This window comes from Penaeus chinensis, chromosome 39 (genome assembly GCF_019202785.1).
Source record: "Penaeus chinensis breed Huanghai No. 1 chromosome 39, ASM1920278v2, whole genome shotgun sequence".
NCBI lineage: Eukaryota > Metazoa > Arthropoda > Malacostraca > Decapoda > Penaeidae > Penaeus > Penaeus chinensis.
In genome coordinates this window covers 5,394,082-5,406,581 of record NC_061857.1, presented here as the reverse complement: position 1 = coordinate 5,406,581, position 12,500 = coordinate 5,394,082, and the positions used below count along the sequence as shown (strand labels likewise).

Genomic DNA, 12,500 nt, shown 5'->3' with positions numbered 1-12,500 from the left:
CTTTGAGGTCTCAGATTCCAGGAAGTCCCAGTAGCATAACAAGTAGCATCACAGGTCACGTTTTCAAGTGGAGCCAGTCATTAACTTTACCCTTACTGTCACCCCTCCCTGAAAGCCATTGTGGGGACATCCAGGCACAAGTAAGTAGTAATGCACCCCTCTCATGGAAGACTTCATATTTTATTAAGAAAACAAAATAAATGTTTATATGTTCCTATTCTCTGATAGTATGGAGACAGTCATCATCAAAAGGTAAATATTTGAATTCCAGTCAGCCACTTTTGTCTCCATCTCTCTTTTTTTTCATAAAGTCTGGTTATCCTCATCAAATGGAAGGTAACAGGTGAAGCAAAAGGGGTATAAGAATAAGTGAGTAAGAGTGAGTGAGGAAGTATGATTATTTCTTTTTTTAGTTTCTTATAAGACTTTTCTTTCTGACTTCTTTGTTTCCAGTCTGTAGACTAATTTTTTTGGTTTGAATTTTTTTTTCTTTCCTCTTAATTGTTTTTTTTCTCATTTATAACTTATTGATTAAAAAAAAAAAAAAAAAGTATTACCTTAATATTACATTTTTCCACCATACGTAAGACTGTATGAGTGTATACGTGTGTGTTTGCTTTCCTTCTAACACCTATTTAACTGGTCTTCTTGCAGGGTGCATCAGATGACGATTTCTTAACAGACTTGATGTACAATTTAGCAGAAAAGCAGGACCAAGAGGAGGTATTATTTTTTGAAAACCCATTTCTTATTCCGAGTTATAGTTCAGTAGCTGACGGTGTCCCCCCCCTTTGCATTTGGTATCGCCACGACAGGTATTCGTGGTGGTACGGCAGGGCTGGCGGCAGAGACATTGGCGTAGATGTGGTGGGAAGCCAGACTCAGTGTGTGTCATTGCGGTCATGGATTGCCTCGTCATTTTAGCCATGCAATACCTTATCATTGCAGCCTTGGGTTGCCTTTGGAATGCAGCCTTTGATTGCCATAACATTTTTGCCTGTGAATATGTATTGATTAAGTTGAGGTTGGTGGGGAGAGATCGAGTCCACTCGTAAATATTCCTCTCCCTTCCTTGTCATGAAAGTATATAAGAAGTATGAGATTCTCTTATCATGGAGTGTTTGTTTACTTCCTTTTTAGTTGTTTCTTAATGATCTTGAGTTGTTATTGCATCAGTGTAGGTGATCTTCATTTGATTTTTGTTTGTTTGTTTTCACGTCTTATTTTAAGAAATAGCCATGCTAAAAAAATCTCTCTTGATGATAATGGACAAGGAGAAAGCAATAATTACTGGTTATTAGCACTGGAATAGTAAGGGTGGTTGCTGATGGTGCTAAGGATTGCATAAATGGAACATGCATGATGGTTATATTGAAATGTAAAACACCATAGTAGTTGTAGTATGTGTGATATTGCACATTATACTTTGCATTATAAATTTCATAGATATCTGTTCATTGATGGTATTCATTTGATCTATTTTCATATCTACCATGAAAAATTAAGTATTCTATTTTCTTCTGTCTTGTATTCTTCTTTGCCATATTTCCCAGCACTTTATCCCAGTTCCCTCATCCAAGTTCCATTTGTGTCTATTTCATCTCCAGTTTCAGGAGTGCCATCTGTATCAGTTCATACTCTAAAACACCATCTACAGCAAACAGCTACGATGATCTCAAAGGAAGGCTCAGTATAGCTGCCCAAGCATCAGAACCTTCATCAGTATCAGGAAAACCCTTATTTCCTATATTAATTTATAGCTTTACCATCAGGATCTAATATTCAATCTTGCTATCCACAGGCATCAGATGAGGAGGACTTGGTTGTGGATGAGGTCGTCTCGCTGTCCATGGTGGGCAAAGGCAGACGGCAGCGCTCGGAGTCCCTCTGCTCGGTCTCTGGGCCTTGTGTGCCACCAGACCTCCTCCTCAACACGTGTAAGGTATGTCAAAGACGGCTTTTGGAGGTGGTGCGTTCAGTTGTTTTCATGTTTTGTACGTTTTGGTTTTGTTTAGGGCTAGATTAACTCAAGTGATTGCCTTTTTTAAAGAAGTGAATGTATATTTATCTTTGTCATGTAATGTTTTCTTGATCAGTATCAGAACTTTTCTGTTGCTGACTTAAAGTAATTCACACATTCATATCTAATTTTTATAATTATATTTTTTCCTGCAGGATGAAAATTTAGACTCGATTCAAGTGAAGGAAGAGGATGTTTTAACAGAAATTGCAGGTGTGTTTGATGATTCCACATTGCTGGCTGATCAGCTTATTGAAGCAGAGTTTAGTCAGGAGGAACTGAATCAACTGGTCAAAGAAGAGGTGGTGTCCGACTCAATTCTCTTGCCCAAGGATACCAGCTCAACTGTCATGCAAGATGATGATCACCTCCAGTATTTGAATATCTTACAAAATGAAACATCTACCATTAGTGAAAATAGTGCTCTGAGTAGTTCTCATATGGAAAGCAATAATGCTGAGGATGTGAGCATTAAACCTGTGGAAGTGAAATTGCCAGTTCCTGCAGAAGTGCCACTGAAAGGTATTTATAAAAACTCTTTTTCTTTCTTTTTCATGTCTTTTCAAGATGCCATGATTGATACCAGTCTCTATTGAGTATAGACTTGTTTATGCATTTTTATCTACATTTGTAGACCAGTGAACTTATCAGAATTGTGAATCACTTAGACTAACGACTCCCTCCCCCCTACCCCTTCCAAACAGGTTTGGAGAAATCTAAATCTGTGGCTGACCTAAATGGACTTAATGCACAGGTCCTTAGTGAGAAGGTGAGTGTGGTATCGCGCAGGCGGGTAGTGGTGAGGTTCAGTGGTGTTGGAAGTGATGGGAAACTTTGTGGTGGTGGTGGAGGAAAGGATGATAATGGTGGTGGTGCTGTTGTTGGGAGAACATTGGGGACTGCTGGAGGAGGGAGCATCACACGTCTCACTCTCCCTAGCAAGGTGAGGGTGTGCAACGTGACAGGATGTAGTGCATTCACCTGCATAGATCCATATTTGCTTGTCCCCCCACTGCCTCAATGGGGACTTGAGTGAGCAGTGAAGTTCGCACTATATGTGGCTAACTTGCATATTTATCTGGTCCTTTGTAGGTTGGATCCTCTCAAGTAGTCAGTTAGCCTCAGTAGGCCATTTGATACTGCAAATTTGAATTAGGGTTCCTGATTTTTCGGAAGTTAGAAATTTAGTACAGAATTGTGTAATTTTTGGAAACAGTAAATCTGTAGACAATTCTAGAATTTAAAGAGGTATGATACACATTTATTTCATCTTTTCTCTATTAGATGCCATTTGTCTTATATCTACACAGCTTATGGTCTTACTCTTTGACTTATATTCCTTCAGTATTAAATTTTGTTGTAATATGTACTTCCTGTGTAGAAATACATAATACTAGGTAGTCCATCATGAATTGTTATGCCATTGATGCCAGAAGTGCATGTATATATACATTGTCTACTATGGTTTTGTTTTATTGAATTTATTTACACCTCAACAGTTTCAGAAGTGCTTAGTCACAAGAGAGTCAATTACTAGGTCTACCTGATCTTACTGATTTACCCATTACATTAATTTTTAGGAGAAGGATTTTGTGTTCATATTTCTACTACCAAGAATAATATTAATAATGTCAATATTAGTAAGATTTTTTTTTCTGAAAATAGAAGGAATGGGTTAAATAGTTGTCATGTTGACTTGTTGCTTGTTTCTATTGTGAAGCCATCAGTGTTTAGATGAAATCGGTAACAAAATCACAGTGGATAGTACATGTATCTCTCATTAATAGGTAAATGTAACATAAAAGAAGGAAGTTTTGACAAGTGATGAGTGTTGATCCACAGAATACTAGAAAATGTGCATCTTGTTCTTTGTTAAATACATACTGTCAAAGGAGTTAACCATTTAATGACAGCTTGCTGATGGTGGACAATACTTGATGTGAATCAGGTGAATGGTGATTGTCAGGTTTATATAACTAAATTTTTTTATCATAAAGCTATGGAATATATTCATATTCATAAACAAAAAAAGTGGATTTTTTCACAACAGGAGGTTAATTTTGGGTCGAGGGTAAGGGGTGGGAAGGGAATGATCTGGTGTGTGACAGAAGTCATGCCAGTGTCAGATTTATGAGTTAAGACCTGCTGTGTCCTATTCACATAAAAGTAGAATAGCTCACTTGTGGTTAATGTATTCAGGATTCAACATACAAAAATATTGTGATACTACTAATATTCATACAACGTTAGGGATTGATAGCAGTTGAGGTTTTCCTGAGGCATGTGAATGATATAGATTATTCAGTTGAATGACATACTCTTGAATTTAACATAGTTGGGGGATGAGAAAATTGCTTACTTAGAAACTTGTAGTCCTTTTGTGCATTTTTGTTTTTAACTCTTGTAATTAGATAGATTTGATAGAACTAGTTAGCTTGAAAAGTGAATGCTTGTTTATATGTTTCCCAAAATAGAGCCCAATTTGTTATTTACAAATGTTTTGAGTTGTTGAAGAAGAGTGAGTGTATACATTTTCATGCTGTAAGAAAATGTTCACTTTGTTAAAGATTAACAGGTGATTTATTATTTTTTACAGTATCAGTCTATTTCCTTTCTTATTCCCATTTGTTTTTTTTATAAATTATTAGCACTTAATATGCCCAGGCATACCTATTTAATGAATACCTCTCCTCACAACAGGTGAAGTCAGTCCAGGCCTTGCAGGGCAATCGGACATTAAGCATCGATGGCAAGGAAGTAAAGTTGCCAGCCGGCTCAATCATTCTGGCTGTAGTAAACGAGTCGGGATCCCTTGTGCCCTTGCCACAGCTCCAGGTTACGCCACAGTCCCTGACTCGTGCAGTGAAGACAGAGAGCCCAGAGAGAGGGCAGGATGAGGAGATCGATATTGAAACAGTGTCTGAGAAAACTCCAGGTGAGTGGGTGAAATAATTTTTTTTTTTTCTCTCTGTTTCCATGTCCTCTCCCTCCTCTTCCTCTTGCTCAGACTCCATCATTTTTCTTTTTTTTTATCTTCCTATAGTTCTGTAGTTGTCCAAACCTCCTTACATTGTATTCATTGTATTATCTGAAGGTAACTTGCCAATTTTTCCCCCCCAGTGTTGGAGGCTGGTGACCTGGACAGCCTCCTGGCACAGTTTGAGGCCTCTGAGGCAGTTAACAAGACCTCAGGTGAAGGGACCAAGGATGGCCCCAGCAGTGCTCCTGAGCAGGTGAAGGCCACTGGGGGGTCTGGACCACACAGCAGGGGGCCTTCTGTGCCAGGTATCGTCCCCCTGGGCATCTCCCCACAGTCCTCCCCCACCCATCAGAAGATCAAGGATGCTTTGCCTAAGGAGATCATTGAAAAAATTAAAGGTAGGGACTTGGGTTGTCTTTGTATGTGTCTTTCTCCTCCTCCTCCTCCTCCTCCTCCTCCTCCTCCTCCTCCTCCTCCTCCTCCTCCTCCTCCTCCTCCTCCTCCTCCTCCTCCTCCTCCTCCTCCTCCTCCTGCTTGTCTTTCTCCTCTTCCTCCTCCTCCTCCTCCTCCTCCTCCTCCTCCTCCTCCTCCTCCTCCTCCTCCTCCTCCTCCTCCTCCTCCTCCTCCTCCTCCTCCTCCTGCTTGTCTTTCTCCTCTTCCTCCTCCTCCTCCTCCTCCTCCTCCTCCTCCTCCTGCGGTCTTCTCCTCCTCCTCCTGCGTGTCTTTCTCCTCCTCCTCCTGCGTGTCTTTCTCCTCCTCCTCCTGCGTGTCTTTCTCCTCCTCCTCATGCGTGTCTTCCTCCTCCTCCTCCTCCTCCTCCTCCTCCTCCTCCTCCTCCTCCTCCTCCTCCTCCTCCTCCTCCTCCTCCTCCTCCTCCTCCTCCTCCTCCTCCTGGTCTTTCTCCTCCTCCCATGAGCCTACTTGGGGGCATACTTTGATTTTGTTTTTTTACTTGTAAGTTAAATGCATGTCAGATTAGATTAACTTATTACAGATTAGAAATATTGACATTGTCTTAATTTATCAACTCTTTCAGCATCAACTAAACGGAAAAGTACACAAATGTTGTCTGAGCCACCTGTGCTACGCAAAGGCCGTGGAGGTAGACAACAGGAAGGAACTACCAACCGCAATAAAATTCTTCGTACGGCACCCCAGAGCTCTTCTGCACAGGTATTATATGTGATTTTACTCTTAGTTTTAAAGTGTAAATAATAGTATATGGTAGCTTTTACTCTTCTGAGTAAAGGCTCTCATACTACAAAATATGTAAAAGTGTGAGACTTAATTAAATGTTTATTTACTCTCTCATCAGACTGCAACAGATGAACGAGTCCCCCCTCCAGTAGACCATGACTACTGCTTCTCTCCAGACAAACAAAAGCTTGCCAAGCAAGACTCGAGTGATAGGATGAATGATGAGTTCTTTAATAAACTTCCTGATTATTACACCACTATGTCGAGACGCCAGTCAAAGAAAGCGAGCATCTGTTCAGATGATGGGCATGATGATGGTGGTAAGAAGGACAGTGGTGTGGAGTCAGGAGATGTGAGTGATGCAAGTGTGGAAACAGAGGAGCGCAAGAAGGAAGGAAAGGATGGAAAGAGTAGACAGGAAGTGTGGAATAACCAGGAGAAGCTCAAAGGAAATAATGATAACACAGATGATGTATATGACAAAATACCTGCTTATATGACTGATATTGGCAATGTCAAGCCCAAAGATGACGAAGAGATGAATGAGAATGAAGAGAAGGATGGAGATAACATAGTCATTACTACTAAGCCTGAGGTGAAGAAAATCAAACGGAAAACTCAATCTCTCAGAGTACCGGCAGAGAATAAGAAGTGCACAGAGTAGTACTTGCCCCTCCCCTAACCATACGGACTCTGTGCAGACCTCGCCAAAGCAAGGTGACTTGCCGGTGTCTGATCTGGTCCAGAAGATGGAGGAGGCCAAGACTGAGGAGGAGAAGTCAGATCTTGCACCTAAAAATAATGCTGTTGATACAGTAGAGCCAGAGGAAGACACAGAGGAAGGAGAACTGAAGGGGGATTCTGACCCAGAGGTTCCTATGAACCAGCTGGCAGAGAAGGCAGCTGAAGTCTACTGTGCAGTAAACAGGACACCGGAAAAGACAATGCTGCCTGTTCAGCCAACCTCCTGCAGCAGCATGGGCTCAACAAGCTCTCGTGATGGCAGAAGGAGAAACTCCAGGACTTGCTCAATGAGAAGGTGGTCATCCTCAAGCAGAAGCAGAAGCCGAAGTAAGAGTCCCTTGAACAGCAAAAAGAACCACCTGTCTCGCAAACACAGATCCTCGCGCGGGAAGAGAAGAAGGCGTCACAGGAATTCCCACTCGTCGGTATCTCCACACAGCTCCTCCAGAAGAAGGTGGTCCAGATCTCGGTCACGCTCCAGGTCCAGATCTAGGTCGAGGTCGAGGTCGAGGTCGAGGTCGAGGTCTAGGTCAAGGTCGAGGTCGAGGTCGAGATCCAGGTCAAAGGGGCGATGCTCCTCCACATGTAGTTCATCCTCGTGCTCAAGCTCAAAATCTAGGTCAAGGTCTCGCTCTACTAGGACACGAGATAGGTGAGGTCTGGGTTTAACAAAGGTGGTGCTTTATATTGAGACTTCTTGAAAAGCATTATGATGAGAAACAATTGCTTTGTTAGAATGACAGTTGATATAAAAGCACATTAAGAAAGAAATTCCTTTTATCTCAATTATTCACACTATAATTCATATACCTTTTCTCAAATCATCAGGTGGGGATATTCGCGTAGATACTCTAGAAGTCGTGACAGAAGACGCAGATCTCACAGTCGCTCAAGATCACGTTCTTCATCGCGCTACAGCAGAGTCACACGTTCCCGCTCACCCGTCTGGGGGAACAGAAGATCCCACTCACCCTCTCGACTTCCACCAAGAATAAGGAGGCCGGTAAGAAAAGAATCAGACTCTCTCTCTACCCTCTCACACTCTCTCCCTCCCATCTCACACTCTCCCGCTCCCCTCTCACACTCTCTCGCTCCCCTCTCCCACTCTCTCGCTCCCCTCTCACACTCTCCCGCTCCCCTCTCACACTCTCTCCCTCCCCTCTCACACACTCTCGCTCCCCTCTCACACTCTCTCCCTCCCATCTCACACTCTCCCGCTCCCCTCTCACACTCTCTCGCTCCCCTCTCACACTCTCCCGCTCCCCTCTCACACTCTCTCCCTCCCCTCTCACACACTCTCGCTCCCCTCTCACACTCTCTCGCTCCCCTCTCACACACTCTCCCTCCCCTCTCACACACTCTCGCTCCCCTCTCCCACTCTCTCCCTCCCCTCTCCCACTCTCTCCCTCCCCTCTCACACACTCTCCCTCCCCTCTCACACACTCTCCCTCCCCTCTCACACACTCTCGCTCCCCTCTCACACTCTCTCGCTCCCCTCTCACACTCTCTCGCTCCCCTCTCACACTCTCTTCCCCCTTCCCCAACTCCCCCCTCTCTCTTTCTCTTTCTCTTTCTCTTTCTCTTTCTCTTTCTCTTTCTCTTTCTCTTTCTCTTTCTCTTTCTCTTTCTCTTTCACTCACTCACTCACTCACTCACTCACTCACTCACTCACTCACTCACTCACTCACTCACTCACTCACTCACTCACTCACTCACTCATTCACTCTCTCACTCTCACTCTCACTCTCACTCTCACTCTCACTCTCACTCTCACTCTCACTCTCACTCTCACTCTCACTCTCACTCTCACTCTCAATACTTGCAATATCAACTATGGTTTTGTTAAGTCAATTTTGTGTATGTACAGTTGGCTCCAAATGCACTTAATCACCAAGGAGACTTGACCTCACCAGTTTTTATATTTATTATATTATTAATGTTGAAGTGATGATAATGAGAATCATAGCAATAGCGGTATAATAGTTTTTCCCTAAAGAGTTGAAGAAATAGTATATAGTTAATAGTAAAGTGCTTTTGATAAAGTTAACACCAAAGTGAAAATGTGTATCTGGTACCAAGAATTCAGTAAAAGGAGAAAAGATGACTAATTATGCAGTGTAGATCTTAGAAAATGAGTTAAAATGGCTGGTACTATCTTCATTTATGCTACGTTTGCATACAAAAATGTTTAATTATGGTAGTAATGACACTAACTTTCGACCAGGAGGACGAAGATCGAGTCAGACAAGTGGAAGAACGTCGTGTTATATACATCGGTCGCATCACGGAGGGGACCACCAAAGCAGATCTGCGACGGCGATTCCAAAAATATGGAACCATTGTCGACATTAGCGTTCATTTTAGGGAACACGGGTAAGGATTGTGGAATTGGGTTACGGTCAGTTTCTGGGATTTTTTTTCCCTTGCCGGAATTAACCAAGAGTTCTGATTGAGCTTAAGTAACTCCTCAACTTAAATGTTGTTTTAGTTGGTGGCTTTTACAAAAGTTTGGTGACTTGTGTAAATATATTTATCTTTGTTTATGGAACTTTCAAATATATATATTTTGTTAGGGCAGTTATTTGTATGGTATCAAGTGCCAAATTTTTCTTTGTGTGTATTAAGATATATAATTCTTTTACAGGGACAACTATGGGTTTGTAACATTTAAGAATAGGGATGAAGCTTACCAAGCTGTTGAGAATGGTAACGAGGATCCCTCACTCCCACGCTACGACCTGTGCTTTGGGGGGAGGCGAGCCTTCTGCAAAGTTCAGTATTCTGACTTAGGTAAGTAGAGAAGAGGCTGACTTTTTTGTTAAGATGATTGGATATTAGTATTTACAATTCTTTTTATATTTGATTTATTATTGTTTGTATATCTTTTCTGACGTTGCATGTCCTTGCAGATGTCCACTGGTCTTAATTTGTATTGTAGTCTTGTTGACTGAGCACTTTTTCCCTTGCAGATGCCCAAAGCGAGTCATACATGGGGGGGCCTTTAGGAAGAGGTGCGTCACACGGGGACTTTGACACACTCTTGCGCGAAGCATTGAAGAAGAAGATACGATGACCATGGGGTTTTCTAGCATTTACTTCTGTAGTAACTATGTTTAGCTGACCAGTAGTGTTGGTTAGGAACATGTGATTATAATTTTTTTCTAATATTATTCATAGATATGTAAATTAGTGTCAAATTTTGCTATGGATTTTGCTTTTACTTTTTTTCTTCATTAAATACCTGATACTCATTTTGGTCTGCCATTTCTTACTTTTTTATTTGCCATTTGTTATCTGTTTTCTCCAGTAAGGTGAGAAACAAGTTGTTTTCCTACTATACATAGTAACTGAGAGATTAAGTTTGTATATAGTTTCAGCAGATTTTTGTTTCTCAAAAGAGCTTGTATATGAGTATATATTAAGAGGTCAAAGTGCAGTGCGACAGTGAGTGTTGTGTCCCCATTTTCGAAAGTTCCTGTGACAGCCAGGTCAAAAAAGAATAAAGCACAATTTAATGTAATGTAAAGTTGGCGGCTAAAAGAGGATTCTGAAATGTTCTGAAAACCTTTTTTAAGGTATACAAGTAACTCGATCCAAAAGAGGAGGAAAAGAATTGGGAACAGTAACTCCCCCACCCCCCCTCCCCCCATTTGATATATAAGTATGTATATGTATATATGTATATATATGTATATATATGTATATATATGTATGTATATATATGTATATATATGTATGTATATATATGTATATGTATGTATATAAATATGTATGCGTATAAATGCATATGTATCTTTATATATGTATATGTATATTGTATATGTATATATATGTATATGTATATATGCATAAATGTGTATATATGTATATATGTATATATGCATATATGTATATATTTATATATGCATATATGTATATATGCATATATGTATATATGCATATATGTATATATGCATATATGTATATATGCATATATGTATATATGCATATATGTATATATGTATATTGCACATGTATATGAAAATATTCATATGTATATATGTATATATGTATATGTATATATGTATATATGTATATGTATATGTATATGTATATATGTATATGTATATGTGTATATGTATGTTATGTATATATGTATATATGTGTATATGTATAATATATATATATATATATTATATATATATATATATTATGTATATATATTATGTATATATGTATATATGTATATATGTATATATGTATATATGTATATATGTATATATGTATATATGTATATATGTATATATGTATATATGTATATATGTATATATGTATATATGTATATATATATATATATATATATATATATATATATATTATATATATATATATAAAAACTTCTGCAGGATATTAGAATATTAGGTATTCCTCAACTTCAGTGCTGCTAATAGTGAGAATTTTTTTTCTCTCTCTTTTTCAAATAGTATGTGGCTTGCTGTGGCATACTTGTTTTTTTAAATCTCGTTTTTATTTTTCCCCTCACACACTGCTAACAGAGAAGCTAAATTAGGTGAATTCCTTGCTGTGTTATGGCAAGTGTGATATATGGCATTGTTTAAAGTGTATATTATGTAGAGTTTGTTTATTTGATCACTTAAAGATAGATGTTTTTGTATAGTTGAGGCTTGGTGCTTTGGGAGAGAGAGAGAGAGAGATACAGAATTTGCCTGAGAGAGAGAAAGGAAAAAAGAAAGGGAAGGAGAAATTGGCGGAAAAAGAGAGGGAGAGAGAGAGATAGAAAGAGATAGATAGAAAGAGATAGAAAGAAAGAGATAGAAAGAAAGAGATAGAAAGAAAGAGATAGAAAGAAAGAGATAGAAAGAAAGAGATAGAAAGAAAGAGAAAGAAAGAGAGAAAGAGAGAAAGAAAGAAAGAAAGAGAGAAAGAAAGAGAGAAAGAAAGAGAGAGAATGAAAAAGGAGATGGAAAGAGAGAGAATGAGGAAGTGAGTGAATGAGCAGCAAGACCAAGGATCCCTTGGGGGCAAACAACAAGAAGTTCAAGTGTAACAGAATGGTAGAGATACCATTGGCCTGTGGAAAGACAACTCTGATTAGCATTAGGTGCAGACACTGGCGACTGAGGAAGGGTTTTCACTACTAGTTGGTGATTAGTACTTGGCTGTGTTTATCATTATTGTCATCATCCTGATTATACTTTTTTGTTATTGTTGTGAAAGTTATTGATGGTTATTTCTCTTCTTGTTAGTGTTATGATGATTATTATAACATTTGTTTATAATTGTTATCACTAATTTTGTGATCATTATCATCATCATCAGCAGGTCCCGACAGCTCATGTCTACATAGTTTATTGTGCCATTGTTATCATACCATGTTTCCCTTCAGCCATACTGCGTTTTGTGAGATATTGCCTTTTCTTGGTTGTGGTAGGAGGATCTAGTGATATAGGCTATGTAAGTGTTACTTCCTGTAAGGAAACCAAAATCTTGTATACATGTTAGCATCATTGCTTCATGCTGACATTAGTTTTTTGGGAATGGTGGTTTACATAGGTGTGC

The 12,500-nt window shown here is 39.6% G+C and overlaps 2 protein-coding genes across 15 annotated transcripts in view; both read left to right on the top strand.

Moving 5' to 3' along the window:
* LOC125046585 overlaps positions 1–6,861 on the top strand; it is a 35,806-nt gene extending 28,945 nt beyond the window's left edge. For 6 of the 14 annotated variants that reach the window (XM_047644384.1, XM_047644379.1, XM_047644381.1 and 3 more), the window contains exons 2-10: positions 1–140; positions 655–723; positions 1,802–1,942; positions 2,176–2,542; positions 2,725–2,789; positions 4,721–4,955; positions 5,141–5,398; positions 6,037–6,173; positions 6,316–6,861. The exon at positions 1–140 is cut by the window's left edge. In XM_047644384.1, the coding sequence (XP_047500340.1) occupies positions 1–140; positions 655–723; positions 1,802–1,942; positions 2,176–2,542; positions 2,725–2,789; positions 4,721–4,955; positions 5,141–5,398; positions 6,037–6,173; positions 6,316–6,861 (1,958 nt within the window). The remainder of the gene's footprint in view (positions 141–654; positions 724–1,801; positions 1,943–2,175; positions 2,543–2,724; positions 2,790–4,720; positions 4,956–5,140; positions 5,399–6,036; positions 6,174–6,315) is intronic. The other 8 variants (XM_047644391.1, XM_047644389.1, XM_047644393.1 and 5 more) reach the window with 3 other exon arrangements.
* LOC125046587 (uncharacterized protein DDB_G0287625-like) lies at positions 6,813–10,208 on the top strand. Its single transcript, XM_047644394.1, has 5 exons — positions 6,813–7,593; positions 7,770–7,944; positions 9,166–9,314; positions 9,586–9,731; positions 9,911–10,208. Exons 1-5 carry the CDS (start codon positions 6,947–6,949, stop codon positions 10,012–10,014), a joined length of 1,221 nt encoding a protein of 406 aa, XP_047500350.1. The 5' UTR covers positions 6,813–6,946; the 3' UTR covers positions 10,015–10,208.
* Positions 10,209–12,500: the final 2,292 nt, after the last annotated feature.